This window comes from Theobroma cacao, chromosome 1 (genome assembly GCF_053813885.1).
Source record: "Theobroma cacao isolate CCN51 chromosome 1, ASM5381388v1, whole genome shotgun sequence".
Taxonomy (NCBI): Eukaryota; Viridiplantae; Streptophyta; class Magnoliopsida; order Malvales; family Malvaceae; genus Theobroma; species Theobroma cacao.
In genome coordinates this window covers 42,402,260-42,417,513 of record NC_142639.1, presented here as the reverse complement: position 1 = coordinate 42,417,513, position 15,254 = coordinate 42,402,260, and the positions used below count along the sequence as shown (strand labels likewise).

General features: G+C 38.1%; 3 protein-coding genes across 7 annotated transcripts; all 3 read right to left on the bottom strand.

Moving 5' to 3' along the window:
* Positions 1 to 176: 176 nt before the first annotated feature.
* On the bottom strand, positions 177 to 4,112 carry LOC18614617 (40S ribosomal protein S27). The gene is made up of 3 exons (XM_007052449.3): positions 3,644 to 4,112; positions 2,960 to 3,303; positions 177 to 2,400 (listed from the first exon to the last, which is right to left on the bottom strand). The coding sequence occupies exons 1-3, from the start codon at positions 3,873 to 3,875 to the stop codon at positions 511 to 513; spliced, it is 2,466 nt and encodes an 821-aa protein (XP_007052511.3). The 5' UTR covers positions 3,876 to 4,112; the 3' UTR covers positions 177 to 510.
* Positions 4,113 to 4,450: 338 nt separating this feature from the next.
* Positions 4,451 to 4,969, bottom strand: LOC18614616 (photosystem II 5 kDa protein, chloroplastic-like). The gene has a single exon (XM_007052448.3). It carries the CDS (start codon positions 4,891 to 4,893, stop codon positions 4,573 to 4,575), a length of 321 nt encoding a protein of 106 aa, XP_007052510.3. The 5' UTR covers positions 4,894 to 4,969; the 3' UTR covers positions 4,451 to 4,572.
* Positions 4,451 to 15,148, bottom strand: LOC18614615 (uncharacterized). Of its 5 annotated transcripts, XM_088802963.1 has the most exons (14): positions 14,992 to 15,148; positions 14,414 to 14,656; positions 14,199 to 14,325; positions 8,280 to 8,407; positions 8,096 to 8,168; positions 7,888 to 7,990; positions 7,583 to 7,700; positions 7,376 to 7,457; positions 6,846 to 6,907; positions 6,636 to 6,708; positions 6,459 to 6,542; positions 6,122 to 6,202; positions 5,654 to 5,788; positions 4,451 to 5,210 (listed from the first exon to the last, which is right to left on the bottom strand). In XM_088802963.1, the coding sequence occupies exons 2-14, from the start codon at positions 14,617 to 14,619 to the stop codon at positions 5,205 to 5,207; spliced, it is 1,278 nt and encodes a 425-aa protein (XP_088659089.1). In that variant the 5' UTR covers positions 14,620 to 14,656; positions 14,992 to 15,148; the 3' UTR covers positions 4,451 to 5,204. The 5 variants fall into 5 exon arrangements, with proteins under 5 accessions (XP_088659089.1, XP_017977776.1, XP_017977781.1 ...); XM_018122287.2 differs by lacking the exon at positions 4,451 to 5,210 and having other exon boundaries at positions 5,480 to 5,788; positions 14,992 to 15,147; XM_018122292.2 differs by lacking the exon at positions 4,451 to 5,210 and having other exon boundaries at positions 5,480 to 5,788; positions 8,096 to 8,165; positions 14,992 to 15,147.
* Positions 15,149 to 15,254: the final 106 nt, after the last annotated feature.

Here is a 15,254-nt window from a genome sequence, read left to right as displayed (position 1 = left end):
CTCTCTTTACACTTTGTTAGAAAATGGGGTTAACTATTCTTTCTTGTAACGACTTAGCTTTTTACTATGAGCAGTAATAGTATTATCCTCAAATACGTCTTTGTAATGGTAAAGCTTGGATTGATTAAAGAGGAATCTCTTCAGACCGTCACAAGGGTAGACTAAAGGAAATATAATTTCTTGAAAGAACGTATATGAGTGTATAAATGTATTAAAAGATAAAGAAAACAGTGTACCAACAAAGGAGAGAAATAAGCAGAAAGCAGAGAATCTATCCCGTGTTAATCCTCCATGATCCATCATACCCACAATTATAGCCTTATGCACCAACCAGAAGGCGGCTAAGCATAGAATTCTCAACCAGTTCCTGTTTACCAACCCCATCAATCTGCATTTTCAAGTAAGCTACTACCTATACACTGATTAACAATCAAGATTAAGATTCAATGAGAGTAAACTGACAACCAGATTAGTTACAAGATATTAGGACACAAAAGTAGCATTTCTCTTTCATATTAGACTTGCTGTCGAAAGTTCCTGGTTGGTGCATGCATGATAATCCTCCAGGTATTTGACCTCCAAATTCAAAGGCATACTGCTTAAACCGTCACCATCCAAATCCACGGAGAAATGACCATCAGTTGCAGGACATGCTGGCTCCCCATCCCCTACTAAAATTAAGTTGAAGTCTTCACCAGCTTGAGAACCATCATCACTTTTCTTGGAGCAAGAAGTACCATTATCTGTGAATGGCATGTCACTGATGTCAAACAAAAGGGCTTCAAGGGGAGACTTGTCATTGGAGTTGTCTTGAGAAGTAAACTTTACATCCAGGATTGGACTTTCAAAATCCACTACCGAAGAAGAATACGATAATTCCAGAACATTCTGCAGAAATTCTTCATGAAGACCTTGTTTGGTGACTTCTGCTTTAATTTCTGTGTCTCCAGGAACTCCTTCCTCATCAGCACCAGAACCATCATCAACATGATTTTCAAGGAATTGATTCAGAATATCAGCTTCATCAAGAACCAAAGTTTTGCTTGTTCCACTGCTAACTTCCCCATTTCCCACGTCCCCTGCTATCTGGTGCAAATCATGTCTGGCTGAAGAAACTATGCAGTCCACTGTGCCATGCCAAGTAACTTGTCCTTCACAGTCTTCAACAACTTCTTTAATTGTTTGCTCAGAATCATGGTCATTAAGAGAGCATGTCGCCTTCACTATTCTCTCTGAAGGACAGTTGGAGGACACTGATGCTATAGTAGAATCCATCCCATCACTTGTGTCAAGACTGCAAGATTCAGATGTTACTCCAAAATGTGATTTCGGTGACACCTTTTTGTCACTGCTACCGTCTTCTTCATTTGAAAAATCAGGGGCTTTTACAGTAAGAGCTTGAGTATATTTTTGAGGCTCAATTGAAGTTGAAGACAGGAAGCTGGCAAGGGCAGATGCTAATGCATCATCAATTGACATAGTCTGCTTTGGTTTATCCTTAGGAGAATCAATTTTTGATGCATGATCATCTTCCTCATCATCAGCATTAGAAAATTCAGGAGCAGTGACTACAAGACTTGGGAATGACTGAGTAGCATTTACTGAATAAATGATTTCATCACATTGGAGAGATGAGGAAAAATCCTTCTCACGTGATTCACACAGATCATCGCAGGAAGATTCATTTCCAATGTTATAAGGAGTGTAATTATCTGAATCGTGGCATGAAAATTCAGGGGCAGAATATCTTGTGCAAGACGGCAATTCAGAATTCTTAGGCTTCTTAGTGAGTTCTTCAAGCTGCTGCTCTACTCGCTGGAGCCTTGCATCAATACTGCTTATGGGCTTTAGCATGTTCTCTTCAAACTTCAATAAGAGACCTTCTACTCTGCTGACTCGAGAAACAAGATGTTCCAGGAATTTTTCAATATGCCCACATGATAAATCGCCCTTGGCCTCTCCATCTTTAAGTTGTGGGGGGATCTCATGTCGATTTAGTTCAATTGTTGCTGCAATTGATTCCTGCTGATTGGCTAAACCGGGTCTTCCTTCTTGCGGGATTTCGTTTGCACAATTTAATGGTTCAATGGTCTTTGGCCCATTTTCCTGTGTTTTTTCATTCTCCTTTGCGCCAAAACTGCCTTCATTTTGTATTTGGCGAAGACATGCTGTTTTAGATAACTGCAAAAGTGTCGGAGCAAGCATGGCCATAAGAGAACTTCCACCTGCACTTCCCATCTGACCCACTTCATTTTCTGAATCATCTGATTCAACAGGATCACCAAACACGTAGAGTTCATCAACACATACACAGCCTTTATTCTGAAGTGAAAGCAAGCGGAGAGTAATAGACATGCAGGGGTTTGCATCATTGATCTCAGCAGTAGCTTCATATAAATCCTGAACGTTTTCACCAATCAGCAATGGATTAAATAAAGACACAACTATGACTCTATGTCTAACTGTGACTCTTGTGATAGTCTCCTGTTTGGAAAGGAGAGAAAAAGAAGAGGGGGAGGAAAGGACTATTCTCAAGTTCCTATTTTCCCCTTAAAACTAAGATTTCCATGTTGCAACTATGTTCCAAACTAACTCCTGAAAATTAAAACTACTCATGCTTTGAAGTTGAGAAAGTCAACTTGCCTTGTTAACGTTACATTTCTTTGACCCATTTTTTTCTTTAGTTCTTAACCATTCCATTATTGCTTCTCGATTCTAATCTTTTGAACATGTATAAAGATATAAGCTCTTAATAGTTTTCGCCCCAGTTTCACCTGCAGTTTCCTCTCATAGTTGATACAAATTAGTTTCTCCAATTGCATGGAAATAGGTTAAAAAGATGAGCATTTTTTTTCTTTTGAAATTACCAAGAACAAGCAGTTAACACCATAGAATGCTAAGAAAAAGGGGAACGAAGGGAGCTTTGCTTGGATGAATCTGCAAGTAAAAAAATTTTCACCTGTGCGCTCACACTAAAATTTGATGGCACACTGCTTCCACTATCAAGCACAGGAGTATCAGGAGCTTTCACTTCAACCCAATCATCTTCGTTCGAGTTTGAATTGCTGTCATTTTTTAGTCTCTTTTCATCCAACTCTTTATTGGCTCCCTTTAGATGTGCCAAAGCAGCTTCATCGAGATTGGCTGCATGAAGCACCTCTTCCTCTCTGGAGGCAATACCGCAGCGAACAGTACAGAGATACTCATTGCTGCCCTGATGTTTAGGAGCATGGTATATTTCGTATACTCGAGCAGTACTTCGGACATAAACCTGTCGCACTTCTTGTTTTTGAGCAAAAGCAACTGCAGCATAAGATGATTCACACAACGTGAGTAAGGAATACAAGAATTTGGACAAAAGGGATATTTGTACAAATTCTTTATCTTTGTTTGAATTTAACCATCAAATTAAAACAATTAAATTCAAGAAGAACAAGTCACTTCACTGATCTTAACTTCAAAATGCTGAATATTTCACCACAAAAAGGAAAACCCAATAATCCAGTAAGATCATGTTGCACGCTAACAGTTTTTTTTTTTTTGGTCAAAGTCAGAAATTTTCATATAAAAAAGAAAAAAAAGCTGAAATTACTGAATGGGAGATATAATAGATAGAATCATGGTAAATCTTTGAAGGACTTACTGGTGATCTCGCAGGGGGTGGTGGAATCAGGTGAAGTAGGGCACAAGATAAGGGGGGATTTAGGAGTGGAGCCGACAGCGCTAGGATCATGGATGTCGTGTTCATATTCATCGGAGTCGGTAAGCGGCGCAAACGATGACTCGAAGGTGACGGAACTAGGGAGAGAACCACCGGCGATTGACCAGTTGGTGGAGGAGCTCCAAGAAGCGTCGTCGTCTTGGAGTGATTCCATGGTTTTTATCGAGTCTTTGAGTACTGCCTTGGTTTCTAAATCTGTTTCGTCGCGGAAAGCGATTTTAAGCGAGTGACAGAGAATAAAGAAAGTGGCTTTCCTGCCTTCGAGGGATGGAAACGTGGAGGTGATAAAGTCGTAATTTATGGGATTTTTTTAGGACAATCTCGTATCACAAGCTGCTACACTTCTGCCACCTCAATATTAGTTGATACTAGCAGCGCATTCGTAGTAACGGATATGGGAGATGGGAATCATTTTTCTGTGAATAATAATCATTAAAATCTCCGAATTGAATTCCAGTTTCTTTAATTTAAGTCATTGAAAAGCCAGTTAACATTGACAATTCCAGGCTCTTGCAATGGCTGTTTGGCTCGTAAATGGAACCAGACAGACATGAGCCAGTTTAATACCAAGTTGTGCTTGGAAATGTGAGTTTCAGTTTTTTCCAGGACACATGATTGCAGAATCCATGGCAGACAGAGATCATGCCTCATGGTGTTGTGAGTTCTAACCAGGGTGATCAAAACAAAAACAATGTAAGAAGAAAACAAGTACAAAGTTGGTCTCATCCATTGCGATCAACGGGCAAAATTAAGCACTGAATTAGATTTTAAGTACCTCCCAAGATAAAAATTACAAGCACTAACAAGGTACATGGTTTTCAGCACTGCCACAGCCAGACTAAAGCAGTGCCTCACTTGTGACAGATCCTAGCAGTCGGCATGGTGACACAAATAGGAGCATACACCTTCCTGGCCTCTGGGGTGCCAGGTTTGGGCTCGTCTGCCGCTGCAACCCCGGCAACTGAGCAAACTGCAGCAGCTGCAGCTGCAAACATCAGCTCCCTCCTGCCATTGTTGCACTCTCTTTTGGTCTCACCACTCAACTTAACTCTCTCCACTTCAGCTCCTTTTGCAGCATTGGCAACCACGAGTCTCCTGTGGGCAATTCTCGGAGACCCTTTCGTGAGGCTGGTGGCGCCGAGGAATGATGCTGGCATGGTGATCGAAGCCATTTTTTCTTCAGGTGCTTAGGTGCCAATGGGTTTCTGATTCTGAGGGAGTTTTTGTTTCATGTTAGTTAAATTCTTCGTTTAGGAGCACCCGAATCTGAGACCTTATCGAAAGAAAATTTTGGACCAATATTCGAGTGCCACATCATTCGAATTATCAATATAGAAACCTGTGGTGGCCATGAAATCTCTTAGGTGGTTCCCAATTTCAGAAAATGGGGACCAACAACTAAAAGAACTCCTGCCTCTCTCTCCAGATAACTCATTTTTCTTAATTTATTCTTTCATCCCTCAGATTGAATTGAATTCACATCCTATTGCTGCCAGAGAAAGTACAGGCCAGAAAAACAGGATCATGGACAAGCCAGCATCAACCATATGTACCAAAACAAATGAAATGCAATGTCTTCCCTCTTTCTACCGTCATGAAATATTGCTACAATAGTCTAACTTTTACAAACATAGGCTCTACCACAACTTTGCTGCATGCTCAACAAAGCAAAAGAAAACTGACTACAGCAGGGGAGGTGAAACAAACACAGATACTAGTGACTGAACATGTCCAAGTGATTCTAATCACTATAAAGAATGACAGCAAAATTTTTTTAAATTAATCATTTATATGTTTTGATACATATAGTAACATGGGACCAATTAGGTCGTATTCCAAAAAAAATGAATTGCAATTTGAGACATATCAATTGGGAACTAAGGAATTTAGGACATGATAAATCTAAGCATACACTGCTTCTTGTTCTCTTACATTATATGGGGGTGGCAGTAAACCTTGTACATTAGCAAAAAGATCTTCATGACCAGATGGTACCCCCGCAATAGGTGAATCCAAGACTGAATCAGGTATTGCCACAAGCGTTTCCTCAAAGAAGGATTTCATTGTCTGCAATAAGAAAAACTGTGTCAAACTTCATTTCACAGTAGCTAAAGAGCGAATTTAGATGGATGCAATAGGAAAGTAAAGTTGAAGTATTAGCCATTCAGAATTTAAGGATTCCAATCATGAATTTATGGATTTCAATGTTTCAGGAAGCTTCTTTGAATAAATAAATGAAGGCGCATTCCCTAAAATTGATAGAAGCTAAAGAACCTGATCAGCTTCAAGTAGCAGAGGTTTGTAGATTCCTTTCAGGCCAAAACTATCCAGACAAGTTTCGAAAAACTGTAGTAACTCTTCTAAAGGCAGAAGTAAGAAGACTTATAACAATTTTCATACCGTGCAATGCTGGAAAGCAGAGTCAGCTTTGCGTTTCCACAGACTATTTCCAGGCTCTGAGTAAAAAAGGTTGAGCAGAGGCTGCAGATATTATAGCGTATTCATAAAGATACATTATGGATGAAGGTAAAGGGTAAAGAAATGCTATATTTAAATAATGATAAACTATAAGCAAACCAGAAACATGACCTAAAACAACATCAGTACAGATAGTGATAACAACAGGTATATTTCTGAAGGATTTGAAAACCATCCACAATGACCACTAACAGCAATACTTCCTCATGAACAACAAGGACGATTGCAACGATGATGTGAAACTGACAAAATTGCCTACCTTCGCCACCTCTCGGACATTAGGTCTGTTATTTCCATTTCTTCCCAAAACAGAGTCGCCATATTCTTGATATCGTTCAAGGATCTAAAAGTAGAAGTGTAAACAGCAAGACAAAATTAATTTAATGACAAAATTGGGCAAAATGCATCAATTAAGGACAGCAATTTTCCATCCAACCTTGCGGCGTGTAAGACCACTACTTGGTTGACCATATATTGCAGTATCAACATGTCCCAAAGTCTGCCAAGGGCTGTTGAAGACACCAAACAACATTTACTCAGCTAATTCAGAGTTAGCCAAAAATAGTAGATCAGAAAGAAAGCTTAATAAATATAGGAAAACAAACGCCCAATAGCCAACAAAAATTAAAAGATGCATTAAACATACTAGTTGTATGCAGCACGTCCAACCATAACACCATGAGCTCCTTCTCTTAATGCCGCATTTACCTACAATTTGAAACGTCCACAAATAATAGGTTACAGATGTGCTGAGAAGAATTATGACAACAATGTCAAACAAAGGTAGTTAAAGACAAAAGCAAATGTAACTCTAAGACACCCAAACAAAATATTTCTGTTTTCTACAGAAATTTGCCATCCCCTATCAGTTCTCCAATGGGTTGAAAAGCACATTAGCAAAAACCAAGCTCAATTTTCCAGGATGCAACTATGTGTTATTTAATGGTAATTACCAACTACAGTACGAGATTGTAATAAAATCCACAAATGGAATAATGCAAAATTCCTTTAATTTGAATCCATGGAGGGAAAACTTCTCATAATAGTGTAAACAGATACGAGAATATGTTTCCTAATTGACATTCATGGCATCACCAAATAACAATACAGGACACCATACTTATTACACTTAAGGTTTGCCAGAGTAAATAAATGATTAGTTTGATAAAGGTTCACCTCAACAACAGAATTTATGCCCCCGTTTATTGTAAACTTCAAGTCCGGAAAGTCACGCAAGAGAGCGTAATAGTACTCATATCTGAATTCAGAAAATACAAGTGGTCAATTGCTCATCTCAAAGATAGTGGTACATTAATATTGAACAACAGGTAACATAACTGAACAGTTTGATATAAACAAATCTAAAGCTCAATAAAAGCCTACTTCAGCGGAGGAATTCTTCGATTATCAGCTGGGCTAATGCCATTTAGTAGAGCCTTCCGTGAATGTATGATGAAATGCCTAGTTGGTGATAGGGAAGAAACCTTGTAGATAAAATCACCTGAAAAGGAGAAAGAAGAAGAAAGCAAGACTTAGCATCCAACGAAGCAGTCAGCACTAAACACAACGATAAGAACAATCCTTTCCTAAATAAAAGTAAGCACACAGACACACAAAAAAAAAAAAAAAAGACCCAAAAATCTGAGCTAGTTCCTGTTCAACAGGTAATATTGGCAGAAAGAACTTACAGAGCTCATTATATGAATCATGATCATCAACACCAATCCGGCATTTGACACTGACAGGAACATTTGTATTGGCAGCAATGACTGACATGGCCTCTCCAACAAACTTTCCTTATAATTATAAACTGAACATGTAAGTGCACATTGGCAAAGAAAAGCATAATTGAATCTGCTTGCCATTTTGACAATTTTATCAGCATAGCTATCAAACCTTTGGATCAAGCATAAGACGAACACCAAAGCAACCATGCCCTGCAACTTTTGGACTAGGACACCCACAACTGCTTTTATAGCAAGAAAAATATTGAAAAAAAAAAAAAAAGAAAATGCATTAGTTGAGCAAAATTGCAAAATATAAGGATGTCTATGAAATCAAGTAAAAGAATTGTACAAACTTGAAATTAATCTCATCATAGTGGTAAGCATTAGCAAGTTCAGTGGCTTTTGCCAAGTTTTCTAAGTTATTCCCACCAATTTGAAGGACAATAGGATGCTGTTCTGGTGAATATGCCAAGAACCTGTCCTGAGCAAGAAAAAAAAATGAAATCAAGAGAATCAGCAATTGTTAACACTTATATTTTAGTAATATAAAGCATAAAGTTCAGCAACCAAAATATGTTGCCTACATGCAACCAGAAAAATCAAACAAACATACATCTAAAGAATTCCTGTTGCTTCCTTTCCATCTTTGTTGGTGATGCAGGCGCATATGAAAATTTATTTAGTATTTTAGTTAGTTTAGGATTTTATTTTATTTATTTAGTTTGAAATTCTTTTTTCCTATCTTTATTAGAATTTTAGTACTTTAAGTCTTTATTTAGGATTAGAATTATTATTTGATTAGGATTTATCTTAACTATTATAAATAAGTATCTTAGGTAGAAGATTATCATCTTTTGTTATTTTGAATATTTATTCAAGAGGTTTCTTTGAAAACCCAATTATCTTTTTATTGTTCCAACACAATCAACCCTATTCTAGCCCTAATTGTTGAGTTCTAATTGCCCTAAACCTTTCGGCTACATCAAGTGGTATCAGAGCAAACGATCTTACTATCCTATAAGGATTTGAGTTAGGAGATTATGGTTGGTCGAGCTAGAGGTCGAGGTAGAGGCAATCAGCCCCAACAAGCTGAGTTGGCAGAGATGCGGAGAATGATTGATGACTTGACCCGGGCTGTGCAAGCCTTGCAGCGTCAGGAACCAGTGGAAGCCCGAATGGAGAATCCGGAAGGTGACCACAACCCCCTTGAGATTCACGATCTCGAGGATGATGACGAATTTGAGAACGAGAACCCCTTTCATGAAGATGGACCCGTAAATCAAGCGGCAAGAGTTGGATTGGAAGGCCGGTTATTACATGCTCTTGATTTAAACAGTGGAGGAATCAGGATCGAAGTAACTGATTTTCATGGAAAATTTCATGCGGAAGAATATTTGGATTGGGAAGCTAGTTTGGAAAATTACTTTGAATGGAAACCCATGGCAGAAAATCGGAAAGTGTTATTTGTAAAGTTGAAATTAAAGGGTACTGCACTTCAATGGTGGAAGAGAGTTGAAGAGCAACGTGCACGACAAGGTAAGCTTAAAATCAGCACTTGGGAGCACATGAAAAGCAAATTACGAAAGCAATTTTTACCTGCTGATTATACTATGGAATTATATGAAAAGTTTCATTGTTTGAAGCAAAATAACATGACCGTTGAGGAGTACACATCGGAATTCAATAACTTATCAATTCGGGTTGGGTTAGCTGAGACTAACGAACAAATTACTTCTCGTTATCTTGCTGGTTTAAATCATTCTATTAGAGACGAGATGGGAGTAGTTCGTTTATACAACATTGAAGATGCTCGTCAATATGCTCTATCAGCAGAAAAACGGGTTTTACGCTATGGTGCTAGAAAGCCTTTATATGGCACCCATTGGCAAAATAATTCTGAAGCAAGACGAGGTTATCCAACATCCCAACAAAATTATCAAGGGGCTGCCACAATCAATAAAACTAATAGAGGTGCAACCAATGTTGAAAAGAATGATAAAGGCAAGAGTATAATGCCTTATGGAGGACAAAACAGTTCTGGTTCTTCTACAAATAAAGGAGGCAGCAATTCCCATATTCGATGTTTTACTTGTGGGGAAAAGGGGCACACTTCTTTTGCTTGCCCACAACGAAGGGTGAACTTAGCAGAATTAGGGGAAGAGTTAGAGCCTGTTTATGATGAGTATGAGGAGGAGGTAGAGGAAATCGATGTTTATCCTGCACAAGGTGAGTCATTAGTGGTACGAAGAGTAATAACAACAACAGTAAATGAGGAAGCAGAAGATTGGAAGAGGCGAAGTATTTTTCGCACACGAGTTGTTTGTGAAGGTAAAGTGTGTGATCTTGTCATTGATGGAGGAAGCATGGAAAATATTATTTCAAAAGAGGCAGTGAACAAATTAAAGCTTCCTACAAACAAACATCCTTATCCTTACAAGATTGGGTGGCTAAAGAAGGGACACGAAGTACCAGTAACTACTCAATGTTTGGTGAAATTTACTATGGGAGATAACTTGGATGATGAGGCCCTATGTGATGTTGTGCCAATAGATGTTGGTCATATTCTTGTGGGTAGACCTTGGTTGTATGATCACGATATGGTTCATAAGACGAAGTCAAATACCTATTCTTTCTACAAGAATAACAAGAGGTACACTTTATATCCTCTTAGAGAAGAGACTAAGAAATCAGCAAACAACAAGATCAGCAAGATCACTGGGTATTTATCTGCTGAAAATTTTGAAGCTGAAGGTAGTGAGATGGGTATTATGTATGCTTTGGTAACTAAGCATTTAAAAAGTGATCAGATGAGTAAATCTCCTCAATATCCAACAGAAATTCAGCAGTTATTGAAGGAGTTTGGAGAATTGTTCAATGAGGATTTGCCGACAAGTCTACCACCTTTACGAAGCATCCAACATGCAATTGATTTGGTACCAGGAGCAGCATTACCAAATCTGCCAGCATATAGAATGCCACCTATGCAGCGAGCTGAGGTACAAAGACAGGTTGAGGAGTTGTTGGAGAAAGGTCTAGTGCGTGAAAGTAAAAGTCCTTGTGCTTGCCCTGCTTTGTTAGCTCCTAAGAAAGATGGTTCATGGAGGATGTGTGTGGACAGTCGTGCCATAAATAAAATTACAATCAAGTATCGTTTTCCCATTCCTCGATTAGATGAGATGCTTGATCAATTAGTTGGTTCAAGAGTGTTTTCAAAGATCGATTTGAAGAGCGGATACCATCAAATTAGAATGAGGGATGGAGATGAATGGAAAACAGCTTTCAAAACCCCGGATGGATTATTTGAATGGTTGGTGATGCCATTTGGCCTTTCAAATGCACCAAGCACATTCATGAGAGTCATGGCAGAGGTACTCAAGCCCTTCTTGAATTCATTTGTGGTGGTTTACTTTGATGATATTTTGATCTATAGCCACACTAAGGAAAAGCACTTAAAACATTTACGACAAGTTTTAGAAGTTCTTCAAAAGGAGCAGCTTTATATAAACTTGAAAAAGTGCAGTTTTATGCAACCAGAAGTGGTATTTCTTGGTTTCATTGTGTCTGCAGAGGGTTTGAAACCAGATCCAGAGAAGATTCGTGCAATTTCAGAGTGGCCAGCACCTACATCTATCAAAGAAGTAAGGAGTTTTCATGGTTTGGCATCTTTTTATAGGAGATTCATTCGAAATTTTAGTTCTATTATGAGTCCTATAACTGAATCTTTGAAGAAAGATGGATTTGAATGGTCACATTCTGCACAAAAAGCCTTCGAAAGAGTTAAAGCTTTGATGACTGAAGCCCCAGTTCTCGCACTACCAGATTTTGAGAAGTTATTTGTTGTTGAGTGTGATGCTTCATATGTAGGAATTGGAGCAGTTCTTAGTCAAGATGGAAGGCCTATAGAGTTTTTTAGTGAAAAGTTGACAGACTCTAGACGACGTTATTCAACTTATGACTTAGAGTTTTATGCTTTGGTAAGGGCCATTCGTCATTGGCAGCACTACTTGGCTTATCGTGAGTTTGCTGTTTATTCTGACCATCAAGCTTTAAGGTATTTGCATTCGCAGAAAAAGCTTAGTAATCAACATGCTAAGTGGAGTTCTTTTCTCAATGAATTTAATTTCTCTTTAAAATATAAATCTGGGCAGTCTAATATTGTGGCTGATGCTTTGAGTAGGCGATGTAAAATGTTATCAGTTATGAGCACTCAAGTCACAGGATTTGAAGAACTTAAAAATCAGTATAGTTCTGATTCATATTTCAGCAAGATAATAGCTGATTTGCAGGGTTCATTACAAGCTGAAAATTTACCTTATAGATTGCACGAAGATTATTTATTCAAAGGTAACCAGTTGTGCATTCCAGAAGGATCTTTAAGGGAGCAAATCATTAGAGAACTTCATGGGAATGGTTTAGGAGGACATTTTGGGAGAGACAAGACTTTGGCAATGGTGGCTGATCGTTATTATTGGCCAAAAATGCGCCGAGATGTGGAGAGGTTGGTGAAAAGATGTCCAGCTTGTTTATTTGGTAAAGGCAGTGCTCAAAACACTGGTTTATATGTTCCTTTACCTGAGCCAGATGCACCTTGGATTCATTTGAGTATGGATTTTGTTTTGGGACTTCCAAAGACAGCAAAAGGATTTGATTCTATCTTTGTGGTGGTGGATCGGTTTTCAAAAATGGCACATTTTATTCCGTGTTTTAGGACTTCTAATGCAACTCATATTGCTGAATTATTCTTTCGTGAGATTGTAAGATTACACGGAATTCCAACTTCCATTGTTTCTGATAGAGATGTGAAGTTTATGGGACATTTTTGGAGAACTTTGTGGAGGAAATTTGGGACAGAGTTGAAGTATTCTAGTACTTGCCATCCGCAAACAGATGGTCAAACAGAAGTTGTGAATCGAAGTTTGGGTAATATGTTAAGATGTCTTATTCAAAATAACCCAAAGACTTGGGATTTAGTCATACCCCAAGCTGAATTTGCTTACAACAATTCTGTCAATCGAAGCATAAAGAAGACACCATTTGAGGCTGCATATGGGTTAAAACCTCAACATGTGCTAGATTTAGTACCCCTACCACAAGAAGCTAGAGTGAGTAATGAAGGAGAGTTATTTGCTGACCATATTCGGAAAATTCATGAAGAGGTAAAGGCTGCTTTAAAGGCCAGCAATGCAGAATATTCTTTTACAGCAAATCAACATCGTCGCAAGCAGGAATTTGAGGAAGGTGATCAAGTACTTGTGCACTTGAGGCAAGAAAGATTTCCTAAGGGTACTTATCACAAACTCAAGTCTAGAAAGTTTGGACCTTGTAAGGTGTTAAAGAAAATCAGTTCAAATGCCTATTTAATTGAGTTACCACCTGAGTTACAAATCAGTCCTATTTTCAATATTTTGGACTTGTATCCATTTGATGGATGTGATGGAACTGCATCTACCATAGACGCTCAAATTCAGCACCTTCCAATTGCTGAGGTTGAAGTTATTGAGGATGTGCTAGATGTAAAAGAGGTTCGATCTAGACGAGGGAACCCGTATAGACGATTTTTAGTGAAATGGCTTGGTAAACCTGCTAATGAAAGCACTTGGATTGCAGAAGAAGAATTGAAAAGAGTGGATCCCGACATCTATGAGGAGTATGTCAAGGCCTACTCGTCGGAGTCGAGTCTTTTCTGACCCGAGGGGACTGATGCAGGCGCATATGAAAATTTATTTAGTATTTTAGTTAGTTTAGGATTTTATTTTATTTATTTAGTTTGAAATTCTTTTTTCCTATCTTTATTAGAATTTTAGTACTTTAAGTCTTTATTTAGGATTAGAATTATTATTTGATTAGGATTTATCTTAACTATTATAAATAAGTATCTTAGGTAGAAGATTATCATCTTTTGTTATTTTGAATATTTATTCAAGAGGTTTCTTTGAAAACCCAATTATCTTTTTATTGTTCCAACACAATCAACCCTATTCTAGCCCTAATTGTTGAGTTCTAATTGCCCTAAACCTTTCGGCTACATCAGTTGGTGTTCTGTTTTTTTATCTAAGGACTTTCAATTTAAGATTCCCCACTGCCAGCTATGTGTCATGCAACACATGAACTAAAGTGATTTTGTCTCAAGTCCTGTAATTCTTTATTTTTTTAACTATTGATAAGTTGTAAAGTCCATCATCACAATATCAACCATCTCTAAACAGAAGATAAAGAAAAATAGTAATATGGAGAGTGTTCTTTAAAAGACATGTCTTCTTTCAACAACTTACCAGATTCCCTTTCTGATAAACAATAGTTTCAGCTGCAAGCATCTCTGTGTAAAGCCAAGCATGTTTTGAAATGAGGCGGGCCAGAGTCCTATAATGATTATCAGTCCACTCCATCATGGGAGCCACGCTGCAAATTAATGAAACCAAAACAGATTCTCATTCCATAGAGTGTGTGGAAGATAAAAATAAAAAGTCTAGATATTACTATTATGTACCTAAACAGAGGAGGAAGATAGCGCCTGGCAACCATCGCGTCTTCTGTATGAATTTGAGCGTTTTCAGTATAAGAAGAAATGGTCCTTGCTTTGGTAGAATAGTTGTAAGGTATATTTATAGAAAATCTGCGATGGTTTTTCAGGGTAACAGAATGCAAAGGTGTAAATGACGATATCATCAAAGAATAAGCTGAAAACTTCACCATCCTTTTTTAATCAGACAAAGCCAGCTCCTTTAGGTACCTATCCATTACAGGAAGCTACATCATACATTCAAATATACCGACAAAAGCTACAACTTTTGCTATCACGCACATCATGGCAATCCTATATACTAGGTAGTAATTTGTCGCTCAAAAGAAAAAAAAAACACCTAATCCAAATCAGGAAAATTGAACGAATTAATACTTTTTGACAGACAAAGCAAGAATTCATGTCTAAAGAAAAATATGTAATATTTTAAGAATAACGGGTTTGCAGAGAGATTTAACCAACGCGATGACAGGCAAGTATTAGCTCATGTAAATGGCTTAAAACACCAAAAAAAGTAATGGGGGTGTTGAGAGATCAGGACTTACATAACATGGGAGCTATAGGTTTTCTGGGTTTGTCCCTTTTTTGTAATAGTTGGCTGCTGGAAGGCTTAGCAGGGAGGGAGTTGGGAAGAAAAGAGTCCTGACTCCTGGAATCCTCACTCCTCACAGAAAAGCCATCTGCCATCCGTTTTATCCTCCTTTCGTTCGTTCCTACGAAAAAGCCCATGAAAATCCCGCAAACATGAAAACCCAAGATGCAACCCAAATAACAATAACAAGTGCTCAAAAAGTCAAACAACCTAACC